We start from the raw sequence: 21,918 nt of genomic DNA on the forward strand, positions 1-21,918 counted from the left end.
AATGCTTTCTTTACCAAATGATGGGCTCTCAGAACTAGTAAAAAATAAATAAAAAATATATATATATTTTTAAAAAAAAACAAACTAAAAATCATACCTTGGTAAGGCTTACCAAATATCTTCTATGAGTAGGAACTTACTAAAAGCAAAGGTTAGGAACACAGATCAAGTAGAACTTTACAATGGGAATAATGTGTCCCTGATTGCAAAATAAGGGTATTAGAAGCTTTATATTTGCAGGATTCAGTCCTCATACAGGTCAGAGAACGTCAATCTAAGTTCGATCATATTTCCTATTTTACAGTAGGAGATGATATTCCTTATAATGCAATTCCTCAATTAAGAACAAAAAAGTTGCTGTATAAGGTGGTCGGAGTTCAGATGCTTAACATCTCATCACGGAAAACGTTCAGTCATGTGACACAAATGAGCAGTACTCACATAATATGGGGAATTTTATAAAAAAAATATGTCATTTGTGTATTACATAAGGCCCCCCCAACCAACTCTTCTGAAAAATAATATACCCAAAGTCAATGAAAAGTTCTGCAACTGTAACCAAGTTAAGATAATCGTAGGTGGCTCCTAATATTCTTTTATTCACAATAAGGGTACATTATTCACTATAACACGAGTAGTTTTATCACAAAGAAATGGATAAAGGGCTGAATATGGGTGTCATGTTGTGTGTATTTTATTATAGTGTATAGTTTTTTTTATATACTGTAATAGCAGAGATAAATTGTGAGGAAAATGAAGGAGAGAAGCTATAAGTACTATGCAAAGACAGTATGAGCAAATGAAGTGTATATTAGTCACTCTGGCATGGATAAGCAATGTCCCAACATTTCTTCTGTAGTGAAAAATATTTGACAGTGTTGACAGAGGTATCTTACATGATTAGTGTGAATTGTTGTGTAAACAGCTGTGTAATATATACAAGATAATGTACAGTCTACTGTATATTACAAGGTGTTATAGAGTTCAGAGCCCACATAAACATTTTATATAGGTCACGGATCCTGGAGAGGACTTGTAATATCCATAACTTACAGTTTAGATGCGCTATTCTGTGCACACAAGTTAATAATTCACACACATGCTTTTCTAACACTGAAGTGATGAACTCACCATTTAGACAGATCTTTCCAGGAGTCAGTGTGTGTGTGAGTGAGATATATATATATATATATATATATATATATATATATATATATATATATATATATATATATATATATATATATATATATATATATATATATATTACTGTCACATGTATAGTATAGCTATTAATGTACCTGGATCTCTACTGGAAATTCAGAAGAATAAGCCCCAGTAAGGTGACTATACAGTGTGTTTCGTAAAGCCAGCGTTGCCAAAAGAAAGCCCTGGTATGGTCATCCTAAACTAAACTGAAACTGAGTGGATGTACCCCAACACTCAAAATAATGTGGATATCATATCTGTTTCAGGAAACGTAAAGGCCATTTCAAGAATGATTCTCAAGATCTCTCTATTTTTTTTTTTTAAATCTGTTAATACAAGAGTTTACAAAGGACAATAAATTAGGCAATGACAACAACTTACAGCAACAGACATGACAAGATAATGTTGGTAAAACCTTAGGGAAATAAAAAAAGGTCTCCAATAACTACTTTTGACCACAGGTTTAGTCACAAATTGTTACAATTATTAAACACTGTGTAAACTACTCCATTAATCACAAGGAAACAAAGGATTTTTTTTTTTTTAAAACCAAACCCAACAAAAACCCTCCCACGAGGACTCTACGTGCCCCTGTCGAATCGGCACAGAGCACAAGTAGGTCGTCAGTGGACCTACAGAGCCTCACGTACTCCAGCCCTACAGGTAAGATGGGGTATAAACTGTCCTTCCACCTAAAACTCAATTTTTCATGTTGGGTGGAATCTTAACCCAAAATCTTCAGACTCCGATATGCAGAGAGGGGTTGTCTGAAGTTTAAACGAAGAGCAGTGAGCTGGGAGAAGGAGCTAGACTACATATAGGGACACCACAGCGAGAGGATCCACGGACATCCTATGTGCTGCTTCCTGTGTCAACTGCTGGAGTACCGGCGTTTCCTTACACAACATGAGACGATGGAGGAGTTTATAAAGCGTGTTCATGCTACATGGGAACGAATCTGTAATGTGGATTTTCAGTTTGAGTAGAATTATTCTTTAACGGTGTCCTCTGACATCACCTAAATCTACTAGAAACCAATTTAGGCAAAATTTAGGGAGAAGTTAAGCTTAAAAACAGTAAAATAGATTAGCAGGAAACCCCCATTTCCTGTGATGGACATAGGCAGTTATATAACAATCACAGGACCCCTCTGATTTTGTAAGTAAAATTTGAGCATAATTGCACTTTACGTTGTTTCTGAGAAAAGTAGCAGAAAAACAGCTAAAATATTAAGTTATTTTTGTTGAAAAACAGCTAAAATATTAAGTTATTTTTGTTGTTTTTCATCTTTTGGGTTTGATTCAGAGCTATAAATAAAACAATCACTTGGGTGTGACTAATAAACGCTGTTCGAGCAATTAATAGCCATGTTTGAAACCTACAGAAGCCTTTACATACATGTCAATGTAACAGTATTTACAGTTAATGTTTTCTACGATAGCTTCAAACATGCCTCTCCCACAAAAACCATTCCAATCACGTGAAGGAGAAAGTCACATAAAATGGGCATCGATAACAGCTGCCATAGGAGAGAAGATAGCCCTCCTGGACCATTGGGGGGAATGAATGAAGGCCATACCAAAGACAAAACTTTCATTAACATCTCATCTTACTGCACACCCCTCAAAACTATATTCTGTTTTGGGTGAAAGCCTTCAAAAGTACGCTTGATGAATGATCTCCGGCCTAGTGTTTAAATGTTAGATTAGAACATGCAGAAATTAGACACTGAATAATACCTGAGACGATGGCAGTGATCCAGGGACAGGAGATGAAGATTTTAGGTCAATGTCTTGATCCTACAATGAGGAAGGAAAGTCAGTTCCATCAAGATAAATTTAAAAATATATAGTAATACTGTTACTCAAGCGGCAACCATCTTCTAAATGGAGAACATTTGATTTGTGACATCCAGAGGAGGAAGTCAATTTTAGCCCATTGAACTTCCCTAACTTCAGCTCGAGGATGGAAATAAATCGGAATACAATTCTGTTATGTTCCCCACAGTAGAAGTCGTCGGTAAAGAACCGTATCAGTACCATTTCCTTGGAGCCACTCCCCTGGCCTCACCTTTACAGTCTCCGTTTCCTGTGGTTCCTCTGAGTCTGTCGCTGTACAGGCATCAACGTCATCCTAGAGAGAAGAACATCATTCTTTATGCAGTTTCGGTTACTAGGAATTATGTTTATGTGGCCATTTTATTGGACTGTTTTTACTCTAGGTTGTCACACTCTATATACCCAGTGTGCCCCATGGATGAAGGAGAAGACAGCATTAACAACCTATGTAAGGATGCCTGGCTAGCCACGACAACATTACAATTGCACCCACAGACACAAGAAAGACCTTTAGACAAGACAATCCTAAACCAAGCAGGGATGGGGGGTTGGGGGTCTGTAGAATACATACAAAGTTAGAATAAATAATACCTCTTCAGTTTTGGTTTTCTTGGGGCTCTCCTCTTTTGTTGGTGAGGAAGTCCGCTTTACACCCGCTACTGGACTGGGCATTTTTGCCGCTATGCCGGCAAATGGCTTGGGGACTTGGTTCACCAAGCGGGTTGCCGTCACAACTCTGGACACCACAGGCTTTGGTGTTGACGTAACGGCTGGCGGCACGGTACCATCACCAGGAATGCTTTCGTTCAAATTACCTGCAATTAAATCCTTCACTTAGACATTACAAGCGTCAGTATAGATCCCCGAGTCCATGAGCTCAAATGCATTTACCTACCCCAAGACGTGTCTGCAGAATTGCTCTGTGGCACAATGACTTCAGTAGAAGGTACGTTGGTCACAGAAGAGTTCACTGTTGCTCCAGGACTGTTCCTACTAAAAAGGGAGGATATAGATAGAAATACTTTGTAGAACAGTTTATTGCTTATGTACAGAGCAAACAAGTGGTTAGAAAAACGTTTTGTTTTGTGCACAAAAAAAAATATAAAAGTGTCTTACCCCTGAGACAATCCAGAGGCATTCAATGGACTGGTTTTTGTGGCATTGGTGGGAGAAGGCACAGACATACTATTGTCACTGTCCATTGACAGGTCCAGGCTGCTTTCATGCAAAGAGACCAGTTTAACGCCATCCACTGAATGCTGGAATATAAGGAGAAGAAAACAATTATTTATACTTGCAATTTGGTAAAGCTTTGCCATAGGAATGAAGGTACAAACACAGAGTTCAGCTACTGTATCTAAGTCCTCATATTCAGAGTCAATATGTAGTATCACAAAATGGCTTCCAGTGAGTGGACTGATGAAGGGCATCCACATAATGGTTCCTAATGAACTGATGAAGGGCATTCACAAAATGGCTTCCAGTGAGTGGACTGAGGAAGGGCATCCACAAAATGGTTCCTAATGAACTGATGAAGCACATTCAAAAAAATGGCTCCTAGTGAATTGATGGGGTGCATTCACATCAAGGTTACTACCCCAGTAAGTAGAAAAGAATCAAGTTACGACAGATAATGAAGAAAAATAATGTAAATGTTGTCGTATCTGGGTCACAGTTTAATGGGAGGGCCAATGAACTAAAGAACTACAACAATCATCTATTGGTGTAAATGGGAAAAGGGAGGATAAAATCTACTTTATATAAACAGTGGGTCATCTGTTAGCCCATTTTAGCGTCTAGTGACTGTCAAATGAACCTCAAAACAATAAGCAAAATAATGGATATTAAGGTGAAGCAAACAAGACTCGGTCACAGATAGTCAGAGCCGACTAGCAGAGCCATGCGTTATTGTACAGCCACTTACAGAACACATTTACAGTTCTGTATCTCAAGAAAACATTTTAAACCTTTAAAAGAAATGACTCAAGCACTGCTCTGCTCAAAAATGCTATTTAAAAAGCCACACACAGCCTTGTTACAGTGTAAAGCCAAGAACCCGAGACCCGGGATAATGCAGTGACTCTGGCGCTGGATATTTGAGGAACGTTTACCTTTTTCTTTTTGGGGAGCACGTGTGTGGGGAGGAGCTGGTGGAGCTGCTTCTTTTTGACATGCATTGCTGCAATTTTCATGTCCATTTCAAACATTTTGCTGTTAATAGCCTGCCTGTAAACTAGACAAAAGTCACACGTCGTCATTTCACCACATTGAAGACAAGATGTACATATGCCAGCAGGTGCACTAGATACACAGCCACGTCTATGGCGTAGGCCAAGGTCTCTTACCAGTGTCTGTGAAAGACTGGATGTCATAAGTGAGATCAACACTGAGATTTTCTGAGTTTTCCATCTTTTTAAACACCAGTCCAATGACCCACATGGTCCGAAATTCTTCCCTATAATAAAGAGGGAGCAAGTAATTGCCTGGTACACATGTTGATTCAAAGAGTTATGTCTTTCATACATGATGATATTGGAGACTTTTAAAGTGTATTGTTCGGACGTTGAGGGGAATAGATGGGTCCCACTAATAAGGTAGCTGCCACCACTGTGTATAAAGTAAGATGAAATAAACAGAAGGAATCGGTGTAACTATCAAGCTGTTATTTGTTCTATATAAAACCCATGACCTTCAGTTAATTGCACAAACCGTACAAATCACATGCTTTATAATATGGTTAAATAATGTCATTGATGTTATAACTGATTGTGTTCTCCTACAGCCTTGGACGAAGGGATTTGTAGCACCCATAGAGGACGTGCGGAACTGATGGAGAACTCTTCTCTTCAGTTTACAATTAACCCAATAAGAGCAGAGTCCAGGCACCCCTGGATGAGTTGGTCTGCGCCCTCCTACAGCCACAGACAAAAAGATTTAATGGCAAGGACAAAAAAAACTCAGGTATCTGCTTCACAGCTATAGGGTAGCAGGTGCAGAGATGTCTCAAAAATACCCTTAATGGAAGGGGTGGAATGCTGAAGAACGCGTCCACCAAAGGTGCCCTCCACAGAGGCGGCAATGTCCAGTTTGTAAAACTTTGATAATATGCAAAGACGACTATGTAAGCCTTTTTTTAAAGACACCCCATGATGTACTGCCATCCCTGGTCATTAACTGGTTTACACTCGTGCCCTGAACTTGTCATAGCTGAAGATTTGCCGGCTTAGTGGGACATACTGTTTATTCTGAAACAGACATTAATGGCAGTGGACTTACTTTTCTGGGTTTTCTCCGGGGGCTGGGAATGATTGGGGGTTCACGTGAGCCAGCGTGATGAATTCATTCTTCTCCAGACTTCCAACAAGGATACGGATCTTTGACTCCACCAAACCCACCCTGTAAAATGGGAACACCGTTACATACAGGATTTTCATTTTTTGTTTGTTTCTTTACAAAAGGAGCATGCTGTGAAGACCTGTCAACTCTTAATCCGGTTCCTTATTTGTTAATTACAAGCTGCTCAGTATATTTCATACAGATAGATGCCTGTTCCACCACAATGCTTCTCACTGGTCTACAGCACTGACAGTGCATGGGGACAGCAGGGGCAGCTATGGCATGTAAGTTGGGAAAGTTTGCATGCTAGTTAGATTCATTAGCTTACTCCTTGCCTAATCTATCCGCACCTCTCCAGGGCCAACCGAGCAGAAGGGATGGATTATTATTATTTTTATTTTTTTTACACTTAGGCTTTACACAGCCGTTAGTTAATTAACAGAAGACAACCAGTCTCAGAGGCTACAGGAGCACGCTAAGCGGGGATGCGTTGTTTCCTGAAGGATAGACCCTCACAATACTAGCAGCACGGCTGACGTCTCAGGACCGAGAACAGAACCGTTCCTAAAGCATGGCACCTTCGAACTTTGCCAGACCAATTTTAGAAAGCATGTGGCTGTCCGTTTCATGGCTTCTCCCTGGTGCAAGGAAATTTTTCATCTAGGCTACAACTAAAACTCTTAAAATAAAGCAATTGGTCTTTTGCTACAAATTGCCATAAAAGGCATACCAATAACAATATAATGCACTAGGTTCCCGCACAGTATCAAGAAAACGTAGCAACACAAATCAATCTGCAACATGTCGTGCCTAGTATGCCGTGTGCCTAGTATGCCGTGTGCCTAGTATGCCGTGTGCCTAGTATGCTGGGCTCCTATACATCTGGCTTCTCACGCACTGAGCACTGCTCGATAGGTGCACGTGCCTGCAAATACCAAGAGGTGCGTATGTGTTTGACCACACGCCTATGTCAATTAGGTCTCCAATATGCCCTTTCACTAGCACTTGTGCAGCAGGTTGTGTACCTACAGTAGAGTTTCTCTGTTCTGACTGCATCCCTGTACACCAACCCAGTTTGTTTTGATCATGATAGTTTGATTGTGACTTTGAAATTTGGCTCCGTTACCTGCCTCTGCCCTTGGATTTGTATTCTGATGGTGTACCGGAGCTGCCAGGCCCAACCGCGGCCTGTATCTGACCACTCCGGTCAACAGTTGTCTAGCGAGACTAACCCGAGGGCCCGCAACCTGTAAGTCTCCCGCAGTGAAGTCCCACAGGTCAATAGTGGTCATCTATGTTCATCTACCAATCGCATTAAACATTTCAGAAAATCCAATCAAAATCAAATGTATCATTATCAAGCATTACTGTTGGTTTTGGGCTACACACTTGGACCAATTGCCTGATAATTACATGCTCCCAATTAAAGCAACTTAAATTGCAGACCTATGGGGTCCTTTAAAAGTTATGGACTAAAGTGTTTTTCTGCCGCCTCTAATTATATAGTTGTGACCAATCAATTGCATAATACAGAGGGAATATGGTATTTAATAGGATTAGAAGGTCCTTGCAGCTACCATATAACCAAGTGCAATTTCCCCAGTTACTCGACTCAAAAGGAGCAGTCCAAAAACTGGGCAATAGGTAATATATGACAGAGACAGAAGAGCACAGATTCAGTGAAACAGCCTTGTGTCCTCCCATCATGGTTCCAGCGGGTCTGTACTCACCACTCCAGATGCTGCTTCTCTGTTGGCGCACTTGCGAGAAGAATAATATAATGCCTTTGAAGATAAAGACAACTATTTTAACGAGTACAAGCACCATTACCCTTTATGGTGTCAAGATTGCTCATAACATTTACAGACAAGACAACCTATACAACATCTGGTAAAGCAGACCAATAATGTAAAAAAAAAAAATCCCTTTTAAAATCACATTTCGCCCTCCACTACCACCTCTTGTTTAATGTGTGAGCAACTATCTACTTAGAAGTTGCTCACAGCTTTCAGGACATTTACACACAACATAAAACGGCTAGATAAGACCATTAGAAAATGAACGGCTTTACAAAAGATATCTGCAACCAACTCGACTGTCAACCTGTCACTGCCAATCACTCCTTACATCTACAAACAGAGGCTCTTAGATGGATTTATAAGAATTTTCGTTTATTGTGGGGGCTTGGTTTACTTTTATATAAACAAAAGTAACGACAATACCATTGATATTTCAACGTATGGAATAAAACATTTAGAATCCATGTTACACAGGTCTGTGAGACTTGGGAGTCTTCCAACGTCAATGACACACATAATAAAATAAAAATGACATTACGATAGACGGTCTCAGACCCGAATCCAGCCCTCTTCCTACTGGAAACAAATGTGATCTGGGGCAGCAGTAGATGTACAGAGGAGCAGCTCTGTGTTTCAACTTCTGACCCCGGGGTGGGGTCCCCCAGCAGTTGATGTAGAAACAGGTAGAGAACAGGAGGGGGGGGGGGGGGGGGGGGGGAGGGGAGAATACAAACAAATCTTACCTGGTACTTTTTTTTTATTCTAAGGAAACAAATTCAACTGTAAGGTGAATATCTACACAACACAATATACCCAACAGCATGAGCCATGGTTAAAGAAAAAAAATATCACAATACTGTTTGTCTACAAATTGCCAGTCCCTTTTGCACCCCTGTAGACTCCAACTACAAGCAAAGCTAATCCTTCCAGTCTGTGTGCAATGCCTCTAATTATGAGCTGCTACATGTACCATTTAGCAGGTTTTAACTCACACTATAAACATTTAAATGTGCAACTTTAGATTTCGCACAGGCTGATTTCTGACCTGTGGAGCCACCAGTTTAGGATCATGGAATGTAATATACAACGTCAAGACTAAGAGCCTGATTTTGAATTAGGAGCAAAGCAAAGAAAAGGAGCAAATTTGCACATGGACAAAAAATGTTACCATGCAAGGGGAACAAATTGACTTTTTTGCATGCAAGGAAAATACAGGCTGTGTTTTCATGTAGCACACAAATACTTTATAGCTTTATTTTTACACAACGAAATTAAACTTTATCTAGGACATGCCGTATCCCAACTATGAATCTGTCCCTACATTTTAAATTTACCTCCCTTCTAATGCAACATGGTTTTGCCCAGGTGCAAAGTTACTCATTTTCTTTGCTTTGATCCTAACTGAAAATCAGGCCCTAAATCTTTTGTATTAAAGCTGGTGGATTTTGTTATGCTCACTGCTTCCAAGGGCCTCCCATATTTGAATGTTGCATAGGTAAACTATTAATGCTGTAGGTGAGCAGGAAGTATACATCACACAACTAGCTCCTATCCTGTGCCCATCTATACTACAGACACTGACACACCATTACTGCTGCCCCAATCTCGTTCCTCTTGTCTCAGCTCTGCCCTTTTCCCACTAAACTGTAAAAACTCACAAGCAGGACCCTCCCTACCCTTTATGTCTGCATTTGTTGTGTCTATCATATATTGTCCAGTTTTATGTTTGCTGGTAGTGCAGGACCTTACAATAATAATTAGAGCTCATTAATGTGTCAAGTGCAACAGAAAATAGCACTACGACCCAGCAGGACATCTCAGGTCACTACAAACAGCCATATGAGACTGCATTTTAAACGGTCAGGAAACAGTGGGATATATTGTTTCCTGCTAGAACCAGTCATTTGTGTATGTGTGTGCTTTACTGCACTGAGCAGCATCAATATACCAATCTTTCCTTATAATAGGAGGGGTTTTTTTTATTTTGTAATTGCCAATAATTACTTTTTTTGTAGACAGTTAAGGGGACACAATAGTTAGGTTGTTTTACGCCTATGTCACAGGAATCCAGGGGAGTTAAGGACCCAACTGCTGCTCTACCCATAAACCCATCTGCTCTTCCCAACAAGACAACATTAAGAGCAGAAACATTCCTGGGTGGTCTGGTCTGTGTCCCTGGGGAAAAGAATTTACACTTGACTTCTCCCTCAGGAATAGGGGGACAGACAGTGGAACGTCACATTGCCACCCTGAACGGGAGGGGAGGGATGCCTAAGATCAGCTGACTGCATGACCTCTATGTCAGCCTTTGAGGCAATAATGTAAACCTTTTATAAATTGCAAAAAGAGACCACCAAGTAGCCACTCTGCATACCTAGGCCCATTTAGCACCCCCCCCCCCATATACACTAATTGCCCTTTGTTGAGTAGTTTCTACATAATATCGGAGTAATTTACGAGAAAAATATATAACTGCCTTTAAGAATGCATTTTTACTTCAGCTGTATTCCTGCTGGCCCTTAATGCTGCCTGCAGATTTCTGAGCTATCAGACCAAGAAATTGTCCGTTGTAGGCAACGATCACTACAGTACATAGTATAGTTCAGGGCACAGAAACTAGTCACCAAAATATGACACATACAGGTCTGCATTTAAAAGACCACTAAAAGATTGAAACAAAACACAGACACAATCTCTTCTTTTGTTTTTTTTTCTTTTGTTGTTTTTTTTTTGTTTTTTTAATATTTATTATCTATTAATATACAGAGAGAGAAAAAAAAAATACAGCGCACAAACCAACCCAATCTGCAAATCAACCCAAAATATCACCTCCCCAAAATCAAGAAATACAACTTTCCGGTGTTCAGTGTCCCTGATATCTTCAAACTGTATCCAGTACCACAAGATTTTTAAAATACACCAACTGAGATTTGACATGCACAGTGGTCTTAAAAAGACAAACTTTATTCTTACATTGGTTTCGATGGAAAACGGTCGGAGGTGAACAGTGATTGGTGAGGCTTCATTGCACATTTCTGCAAACAGTTTTCTAGGAAGCAGATAGCCAACTTCAAAGGTTGAGCATCTCCATTAAACTGAAGTTAGGGTGACTATAATTCAAAAGCAGCTCTGGCAAATATTTGTGATGTTAAGCATTCTTGAAACACTATACAAGGCTATTTTACATGGGATCCGGCACTAAAATAAGAATAGCTATGTTTTTGTATAGTAATGATTCATGCAAAAATCACTAGGCCAGTTGTCAACCTTTAACAGAAAATGTATTCACTGAAACCCCAAGTTAAAGACCATTTTTTTTTTACATGAATTGCTCTCCAGATTTATTTACTTGTGAGACGGGGTTGTACTCTTCAGTGACTGAATAAATAGACCATGTCTTATATAGAGTGGTTTCCAGATTACTAACTGGGGTAAAGCCAGCTGGTTATACATGGGAAAATAAATGGGTAAAAAGCTACAATACTAGACAGAAAAAGTATTCTGTAATTCTTATCTATCCCGACCTTCACAATACAGGTCCAGTTTGAGTTAGTTTGTGGCTGCCTGTGATACAACCAGAAGAATTGTTGCCTAGATCCTGGGAAGTCTGAAACTTTCTTTTAAGCCATAAGTGTTGTGTTTAAGGAGGGGGTGATGTACAAAAACCCCCGCAACACTACCAAAAAACAAAAAAAAAAAAAAAAAAAACCTTTTACATTGTCCTCATATGCACATATATTGTAATGTAACGACCATGTGTTTACAGTACACTTAAAGCAGCAACCCCCCCACACGATTTTTCCCCCCTTTAAATAGCAAGATAACCTTTAAAGCATGCACCAGATAGTCTTATTCTTAGCTATACTCCTACATCATATAATTTTCAATTCCTCTCTGAATGGCAAAGTATGGCTTCCACAGGGTTACAGAACTGAGCATATCATGTGATGGCAGAGGGGATGATATCACAGTGTACAGATCAGACAAAGGTCAAATGGGTGTTCCAAAGGGCCATGTAACTGTGGTTGCCATGGTAGTCTATTACCCTGCACATAATTATACATCATAAACAGGCTTATAGCTTGCCACAGTGATTTGTGATTTTATTGGGATTGCTGCTTCAAGTTATAAGTCACCTGATACAATAGAGTTACCAATATTAACAATTTTTTAGTTATAAGACCTATACTGTGCCAGAACTTGATAGTTAAAATTGCATCTAGATTTGCTATGCAGCTAAATGCAAGATACAGTTTTGTATCAACAGCTTTTTTTGGCTAAAGGTGACAGAGGCTGACGACAAAGTCTTTCAACACGATTCCTGTCTATGTCAGCTGTGTGTAGGAAAATCTCTCCTCAGAACTTTCTCAAATATACTCTATTCTGATAAAAGTGCTTAAAAACCATTACATGAATATTTCTGAACCTTATTAGTCCTTTCATAAAACACAACTTGGTATGTTGGGTTCAGTGGTTCGAACTTCATATGAAAAATTAATTGTGGCTTAAAAAAATACAAAAAACCAAAACCCACGCACATTCATAGTCTAAAAACCAATGAATATTAAAAATAGAGATTATACAAATATTCTAGGTATTTAGTTTGTGGTGAATTTCTTATCTGGGCAGGAAAAAAATGTTGTACCTTGTAAAAATCGAAACAAAAATTTTAAGTGAATAATATGTTCTTTAAAACTGCACCTACCACCAATTGTTGTCCTAAGGTGGCCGCCCTCCCAGCCGAAGCCCCTGGGGCTCAGCCAGCTCTATAACACAGAACCGGCAAAAATAATTTTGTTGACCAAAATTAAATCACATCGGAGGGGGAAGTATGGGCATTTTTGGCCAAGGCTGTGAATAAAAGAGGAGCCTTGGAGAAAAACCTGTACATATAGCATCTCGGGGCCCCAGCCAAAGCGAGGGCCACCTTACGAAAATCCATTTACCTGCAGAGCATTATAGGTTTTTAGAGAACACTTTAGACATTTTCTGTCCTGATCTACAAAGGCTTTTGCCATGACGATGGGTGGCAGGATCGTTAAAGGGATAGATTTATCAAACCTTCTAAAAAGGAAGAGTGTAGGCGTTTCCCATAGCAACCAATAAGACTTCTGGTTTATCTAATACACTACAAGAAAGTGATCGCTAGACTCTGATTGGTTGCTACGGGCAAAACCTCCAACTTTAGGTGGTTTGATAAATATATTCCAAAGAGACTTTTCTGGTTCAGATCAAACTAGGTTTAATTTCGGATGCATTGAAGTTTTCAGACCTTAAAAAAATAAAATAAAAAAAATCCTATAATGTCTTTACCATATTTGTTGTGTCACACTGTAATTCATTTATCAAGATATAAAACAATTACATTTTGACTTTTGCCTTCTACAATAAGCGGTCAAAAAGTGTTGGGAGGATCTGCAGAAATCCAACTTAATGTAGACTTGTCACCACAAAACAAATACATTGTCTATGGTATTTACAACTCAGCTTCCTCTTCCCACAACTAAAGCAGAACCTCTCTAATGTCAGTAACATGTAAAGCAACATAAACGAGGGAGACAGACACGTGAGCATACATATATTTATATGACCCATATCACTGTAGCTTTTAAGAGGAATGAAAGAATGAATGTCTCCATTTCAAAACAACCACTATATTCCAAAATAACCCTCAATTATGAAAAGCCCACCTATTACCCCAACACTGAAGTTCTGCAGGGGAAACCACTATAGGGGAAGAGTCCATCCATCTGTGGATGGTCAACCAAGCACTTGGCTTACCAGTTGGAATTCCCTCCTTTTCTACAAAGCACCTATTATACCACTGCAGGACTCCAATCTAGCAAGGTGGCAATTATCCACACCGCCTACTTCAAACACTCAAACAGAAGCAGGTATTCAAACCAAGTCCCAGCTGAGTGTGTACTTGCCAAGGGGTAACAATATTTCTCAGGTAAGATAAGAGTAGGTTACTAAGGACGTGCGAGTGTACTTTAATGTCACTCATTTTCAACACAAGAGGAACAATTTGATCATTTAACAATCACTGGTTGGCAAACTCCTCTATAATGTCATAGAAAAAGAAGTATAGTCCACACATACCTCATTAAAGGAATTATTTTCGTTTTATTTTTAATTCCACCCCCAAACATTGCAGACAAGTTATAATATACATACTTGTATTTTTGAAAGAAGTTTGGAGCTTCAAAAAGTTTGGACCAATCTGCTTTACCAAGCAAGATCTCATCGGTTATAGCCAGCCCTGCGGAAAGTGACAGGGGAAATAAATGGAGCAGATTTAAAAGTTAATATGTAAAGTAACTAACTGCAAAACAGAATAACGGTGTATGGTTGTAAAGAGTCCAAAAAACGATGGGTGGCGGTAAGCAAGAAGAGACTATACAAATGGTGCAGAGATCTCAAATTGAAAGTATATGTAATCGGTGTAAGTAGTAAGCAATTATGGTACCACATCCTATTCAATATTCTTGGATGACTGTTGGATGTAATGCTGGACACTGACTGGGACCGGACGCACAACTAGTTTTTCCATCAGGTAAGTGCCTGTTACTTTGTATGCCAGGTGAACCTACCTTGCTTGAATTCTTCCACCATCACCATTCGTGTGGAAACGGACACATTGTAGGTAGAATTCTGCTGGGGGTAAGCCGGTGTAATGATGGGCATGAGGTGGTACCGGTCACTGGGATTCACCTACAGAAAAATCAAACTTTTGCATTTACTTAAAATGGACAAAATAGCACAGGTTTCAGGTACAGTGGTTCTGTTTTTACAGAACAATTGTAAAGTGTAAGGGGCTGAGTCAATTCCCGGCAATGTGCCGCTGAGTGTCTCTGGTATAGTCATGATGGCACTCCACGGCAATGCATCTGATGATTTCTCATTGCACCCCACAGGAAAATCAGCAATGTTCCGGGTACCATAGAAATGAGCGCAGCCAGACATTGCCGCAAAATCTGGCGGCACGTTGCCGGCAATTGAATCGGTACCTAAGAGCTAAAGATCTCAGTGATGCATTAAATTGTTCACAGTTATAGTACATTAGAAATTTTTACTTACCCTTGGGTCCCACACAGGCAAATTAAGATTGCACTCTTCTGGCTGCTTTAACAACACCGGGTTAGGCCATTCCCTGCATTGGAATAGAAAGAAATAAAAGGATAGAATGTTACATGTAAAAGAGTGGTTTGTAGAAGAAAGGTGGAAGCATTGACTGATGGGTGCAGAGACTCAGGGGGGCAGTGGTGCAGGGCGACAAATGGAAAACGGACAGTTTATTTTGTTTATATCATTTTTTTAAATGAACAAAGTTTCTCTCGTCCTTTTTCCAACATTAAATTATTAACGCGCTCATAAGCAGTCTGTTGCATTTTACCTTCCAAGGTTATAAGCTAAGAGTTTCTACCAGTCAAACTAATCCTTCGTATTTCAGGTACATAAAGAAAATAAACGCAATCCTCCAGTGTAAACTTACTGTTAACCCAATAACAAGACCCTTACACCTGCATAGTACATAACTTATTTAATAAATCACATTACTGGACCCAAAATCATGTCTTAAAAACTATCTACGTCCCGCAAATATATACAAGTTTCCGCCACGTGACTTCTTACAACATAAAAATGATAAAATCCAAAACAAAAAAAACACCACAAAACTAATTATATTCTGCTATAAACTCACCATTTGGAAAAGACCAAGAAAAACTTATGCACAAGAGTTGAGGCTATTGCATTTGGATACAGTTGGCATGTCCTCGCCACCAGCATAGCCCAGGAAACACCTCCAAGAAATCCCAGGATGTTGGAATATATGTTATGGCCTGAAGAAAGGAAAACGAAATGGAGATCAACCCATCTTATAAAGCACTAATGCAAACATTATAACTACCGTATGTTTGGCAGAGGAACTTACGCTTGGCCCATAGCTTGATTGCTCTCAAGGTTAACCTGAAGTTATCAATGTTTGGTACTAAATGGAGGATTTCATCAGTTACCCGACAACCTGTAGATAAAATAAAATATTGACCTAAACCTAAGGAAGAACATTTACACTCTAATTTGTGTTTAAAGGACACACAACAAACAACTTTAATAACTATTGCCTCCTTTTCATTTGTTCATAGTTAAACATGAGAGATCGACACTAACGACAATGAATACACAAATATTCTGCACACTGCCATCCTAGCAAAGTGGTTGACTAACAGGGATGGGTAAAGTAGACATGCTCCCTCTGTACACTACACTGGCACTTCCTAAAGGTCAATTATCACTATGTGACAATCAATGTCTACTCCATTCATCTGACAAAACACAATGGAGGAGACGCAGATTAAATGTTACTTGTGTGTACAAGAACATAGGCTAAAAATGGAAATAAACTAAATAGAGACTTGAATACCTTATTTACAAGCATTTAAAAAAGGTAATTCTGGAATGTCGCTACAGTAAAAACAGACAGCTACAATTATAAAACAGGGCTGGATGAATACATCCCAAATCTAGGAGAAAAGGGACAAAAGTTAGAGCCAGCAATTTTGTAAAGAAAAATTGTGAGGTGAGCAGAGTGCATATATCAGGATGGGGATTAAGCAAATGATATAGCCCATAACAACTGGTATAGTCTATGCAGCTAGTGTCCAACATTAGACCACACCTTCTCTCCCCCCCAGAACACCAACAGTGCACCCACAGTACATGATCATTATATGTGTGTCAGAACGTTGCCTGATCGTTATCAGCGAGCGTTACCAACATCCAATGGAAGATAAGCTATGCAGTATGTTTACCATTAAGACTCCGTATACATCTTATGTCTAAATTCTTCAGCAGGCTATCATCTCTCAGGTCCAAGTCCTCAGGAATTGTCTGAAGTGCAAGTCTAGCAAATAAAATATCAATCTGAAAAAGAATTTGGAGAAAGATGACCCCTTAGGAATCAGATGAAGATGGCTGAAGCCCGACTATCACAGGGCAAACCTAGTACACCTGCATTCAGAACACACTATACCACTACAAAAATGTATTAATGGATCAGTCTTTATCTAAAGAGCTCCCTTTCTTAAAATATCCCCCCCCCCTTCCTACACCCCTTCAGTCAGAAGCCCTGCCGGAGAAACTTCTCCAATCAAAGCCTATCTTCGGTACTTAAGCTATGCAAGCTCACACTGGCATATAGACAGTCTTCATTGCCAGTATATACAAATGGGAGAATCGACACTGCATGTCTCCTCGTGGAGTCTGTATAGCATATGACCTATCACCGCAGATGAAGACGGGAGGTCCCGTCCTTATCTGCGCACCCTCGCCCATAATTAGGGTAAGCAGTCACTAGCTCGCATGAGCCAAACATAGGGGGATGTTTCACCAGCAGGGCTTCTAAAGGAAAGTTCTCCACAGCCAGGTGAGTATGGGGCTTAGCGGCGAGGTCATTTACATAAGCATTTAAATTTAGGTTTACTTGTCCTTTATAATACTAATGATAGCATTCTGTTCCATAAACAAGAGAAGACGAAGTAAGAAAAAACAAATAGGCTTATTCTTAGCTTCCCTCTGGCTCAAAACACCAGAACGTGTTCATTTCAATGTCAAGATACATCAAGTGACGTCACACAGGCTCTTTCACTTCACGTTTAAAAGCGCTGCATGTTATTTGTTCCACATAGAAATCATTTAACGGCTTGAGTGGGCTACCAAACTGACAGCAGCATTGTCTAAAGCACTCGTGAACACACTACCACTGAAACCCTCTATATTGCAGCATGCCCTGTCACACAGCGATCATTAAAAGAGGTGATCTGAACAGCAACGTTTTTCCCAATGGCATAAAAATGCTACAGAATTAGGCACGAGTGCTTCTGAAGCTGGAAAAGGGCCAGTGTAACGCCACTCTGCGTCCAAATATTCAGGGAAAGGAAAAATAAACAAATCATGTCTCCCAAAAATACCTCAACCCGTTATATGTGGTCAAAAAGTAAAATATAGTAACTGTTACCTCTATCCCGTCAAAGCAAAGCTTAATCACTGGTACAAATGCTTCTTCCACAGACTAAAGGGGAGTAAAAAAACACAAACACTTATAAATAAAACAAAAAAGTTAAAACAAGACAAAATCACAGATAATTGTAAGAAGTACTACACTACTCCCTGAGGAAGCCCACTGTCATTGACTACGGGTGAAACGCGTTGGTTACTATTGCCTGAATATTGCCAGGATTCATACAATTGGACGTTATTACTTCTTGCATAGCTCTTCCACACCTGGCCAAGGGTGCTTCGGTACCCCAGGAGGGATCACCATTCTGGACCGGACCACTATGACAGCGTTTGCACTCTAAGTCCTCTTTGAACTTCTCACATTTACCAATTTTATTTTTATACAACCCGGATCTTTATTATTTACATCAATACAAGTACTATCGGTTTTACACCTATATATGGACTTGGTAGACACCCAGCTAGCGGGTTGAACAGCTCCTATCAGAACTTTTAACTTATCTGGTGACAACAGTATAGCAAATTGCCACATTTGCATACTAGTGTCTGCCATTGCTTTCATGCACCAGTGTATCTGTATGAAATTCACTTTTGAGACTTGTTGCTGACAATTATCCAACCTTTTTCACAGGCATGTGTTTCTACAATCGGTTATGATTTTGTGTACCATTGTAAGCATATGCTATCATTTGCCACGCTATTGTGTACCAGTCATCATAATACACTATTTGTTCCGGCCGGAACGTGGTATGTACCAAATAAAGTGCTTTTAATTTCACATTTACCTTCACCCTAACTTTCATGTCACGTACCTCAGCGCCCAGAACCTGCTTCAATCTGTATTGAGAATCTATCCTGGGAGGGTAGGGATTTCCCTTCATACACTTTCAGGTTCTATCCTTTGGCTGCTTTACATATTTGAAGGAAGCACGACCTATCCCGATCTTCCCCTTTTTTGTACCAATTGTAAGAAGTAGTTTTACTTCTCACAATGTGATTTCTATAATGTGATGCAACTCACAATATACAGTTTTAATAGTTATGTCCATACTACTATTCAGTGCACAATGACAATCCAGTTGTTCGCACAAAGGGAAATTTTACTTTTCTTTAAAAACCTCTATTCAACTTGCAAACCTCACACACTGGGAGATGCAGTTCAACAACTCCAGAAGCTTATTTATCTATTAACAGAACAATAAACGGTGAAGTTGTATGTGCAATTTCTATCACAACAGGGGAAAACAATTTTAGCACCCGTCACTTGAGCAAGAGGATACTTAAATTATAGCTTTAGTTCTGGAAGAACAAGCCAAAAACAGAGAGATTAAACTTTTGAGAGTATAGAGAAAACTTACACGCAAGTCCTTAACTTTGTCTTGGAGTTTCAATTTGTCATAGAAGGATGAAAAAAAGTCACTTCTGTCGACATGTCTTGGTGCCACACACAATGCATCGATATCAGCACCTGATGTACAGAAAGACAACTCAATACTACAGGAAGGCAAAGTCACTCAGGACAGCCAACAAGGATGTAAAGTGTCGGGTAATGAAATCAGAACATTCCAATAAAGTTCAGGAGACCCATCACCTACACCAGTGTTGGCTAACCTGTGACACTCCAGGTGTTGTGAAACTACAAGTCCCAGCATGCTTTGCAAATATATAGCAGCTTATTGCTGGAAGGGTATGCTGGGACTTGTAGTTTCACATTACCTGGAGTGTCACAGGTTAGCCAATACTGACCTACACAGTGTGGAGAAGCCATTATATGCAGGGTAAAACAATACGCATATGGACTCAAACAAGTGAAAATGCATTTGATACAAGTATTAGTTTTAGCGTTTTGAAAGTCCCTGGAGGTCAAATAATATTCTCACATGTGTTTTCCAGTGGTAAACACAAGGGAAAGGAGCAAGCACGTTCAGAAAAATGAAACGCACCCGAACATTATTAAGGCAAGTGTGTATGGTGCCATAGGAAAAAATTGTTAGTCCCATTTCCATGCATTGTATTAGCATTAAAGGCTGGTAAATGCGTGTGATTTAACCCCAGTGCGTGTGAGGCCACAGCAGGAGGGGGGCTGCATGAACCACTCATGGGACTGATATGGAGGAGTACCAGGGGTTTGCAAAGAGTCAGTAATGCCTGTACATGTGTTAACGTGATCTCTGGATACTAAACAGCTCTACTGTGGCTTATATAGCAGAACTCCAGACAGCATTATTTGCATGAAACTAGAGGGGAGAGTTCTATATTCAGCATTAATAGAGGTCATGGACTGAAACAATCTAAAGTATGGCTCCATCCTGTGGCCTGTACTGTCTGCCGATGCAAAACCAGTGTCATTTACAAGGGGGAAAAGAAACATTCCAGGATGTTCACAATAGTTTTCCTTTGTAAACAAATCAATAGTAGGAAATCATTTTTAATGATAGATCACCTGAACCTCTGTAAACAGGGTTAGTGGAGATAGCAATTATTCAAATACAGAAAAAATATGTAACCCATGCCCCGTACCTTTTGTGTGGACACCCAATCTGTATGACCCAAATGTAAATATCTTGCCTCCAACATTCTCAATTACAGACTGCGGTAGATTCTGGTGGGATAAAGTAGTAATATTAGAGGTAGCAGACACATTGCTTAATTATCGAATAGAAAAATAACATATAGAGAAAAGAAGTTAGTACATGTAGAAACTCCCACAAATAATATCTGGTGATTTCCTGTGTCCTCAGTTTCCTCCTGTTAATTAGGGAAACTTGTGTATTAGAAGGAATACAGTGCCCCCTACTGTAAGTTACAGACATTACAAGTCATTACATCATTTCTGTAACTGGTTCTTAATTACCTGGTATACAACATCATACATTCATTTTATTCACATAACTCTTTGGTGACTTCCTATAGTTAGATTATCCCATATAGACAATAACTGGACTGTGCATTGCATGACAACAATCCCTTTTTTCACTTGGCTTAAAGACATCTTTACGTCAAACAAGAAAGCCTAAAGCCATGAGGATGACTTGTCCGATAAGTGCACATATCCAACATTACAAAGCATTGGAAAGACCCGTCTACACTGTGACTAATATCAGCTTAGACAAACAGAAGATTCTATTTGTACTTATGATAGGTATGTAATATATTATGTGTATTATGATAGGTATGTACCATTCTATTACATGTATAAATATGCCCCCTTTTCATCAAACAGCAACATGAGTTGAACCCTAGAAACCGTTCCAATCAAATAATTATACAACTTACGGGTCCAAACTTACTTTTATTTCACTGATTTCCCGAATCCATTCTTTCACCAAATTGTTCAACTTCCCCAAAATTAAAATTCTGTGCGCAGGAAAAAAAGGGGGCAAAAATTAGCTTTTACTTAATTTAAAGTAAAAAAGAAATAGCCTACAAAATAACCTGTAAATGGTGAATGTAAGTGTGGCAAGGAGAAACTGTATATGATGAGATAATACTGGGTTGAAGAACTCTTGCGGTGCTTTATAAATAAAAAAATATATATTTAATTTACACAACAGTAATATGCACTATCCCTACTTCTGCACAGTAATAATTAGGGGCAGAGTCAATTCCACGCGTTGTTCTTTAGAACACGGTGCACGCATTACTAACGTTAGTACGGTAATATTAACACCGATTTTTCAGAGCCGTGAGCAAAAATCAGCATTGAAGTTATCGTA

General features: G+C 39.4%; 1 protein-coding gene across 1 annotated transcript in view; it reads right to left on the minus strand.

Moving 5' to 3' along the window:
* Window positions 1-21,918, minus strand: part of PAPOLA (poly(A) polymerase alpha) — a 31,529-nt gene that overhangs the window by 2,041 nt on the left and 7,570 nt on the right. Inside the window, exons 3-21 of the mRNA XM_075192276.1 lie at window positions 21,493-21,559; window positions 20,723-20,804; window positions 19,561-19,670; window positions 18,201-18,254; window positions 16,996-17,107; window positions 16,119-16,208; window positions 15,888-16,026; window positions 15,263-15,335; window positions 14,776-14,896; window positions 14,360-14,444; window positions 8,114-8,167; window positions 6,324-6,443; window positions 5,393-5,502; window positions 5,159-5,280; window positions 4,164-4,306; window positions 3,943-4,040; window positions 3,639-3,862; window positions 3,280-3,342; window positions 2,949-3,008 (exon numbers count right to left, since the gene is read on the minus strand). Coding sequence (XP_075048377.1) covers window positions 2,949-3,008; window positions 3,280-3,342; window positions 3,639-3,862; window positions 3,943-4,040; window positions 4,164-4,306; window positions 5,159-5,280; window positions 5,393-5,502; window positions 6,324-6,443; window positions 8,114-8,167; window positions 14,360-14,444; window positions 14,776-14,896; window positions 15,263-15,335; window positions 15,888-16,026; window positions 16,119-16,208; window positions 16,996-17,107; window positions 18,201-18,254; window positions 19,561-19,670; window positions 20,723-20,804; window positions 21,493-21,559 — 1,927 coding nt within the window. The remainder of the gene's footprint in view (window positions 1-2,948; window positions 3,009-3,279; window positions 3,343-3,638; window positions 3,863-3,942; window positions 4,041-4,163; window positions 4,307-5,158; window positions 5,281-5,392; window positions 5,503-6,323; window positions 6,444-8,113; window positions 8,168-14,359; window positions 14,445-14,775; window positions 14,897-15,262; window positions 15,336-15,887; window positions 16,027-16,118; window positions 16,209-16,995; window positions 17,108-18,200; window positions 18,255-19,560; window positions 19,671-20,722; window positions 20,805-21,492; window positions 21,560-21,918) is intronic.

Source organism: Mixophyes fleayi, chromosome 12 (assembly GCF_038048845.1).
Source record: "Mixophyes fleayi isolate aMixFle1 chromosome 12, aMixFle1.hap1, whole genome shotgun sequence".
Lineage (NCBI taxonomy): Eukaryota > Metazoa > Chordata > Amphibia > Anura > Limnodynastidae > Mixophyes > Mixophyes fleayi.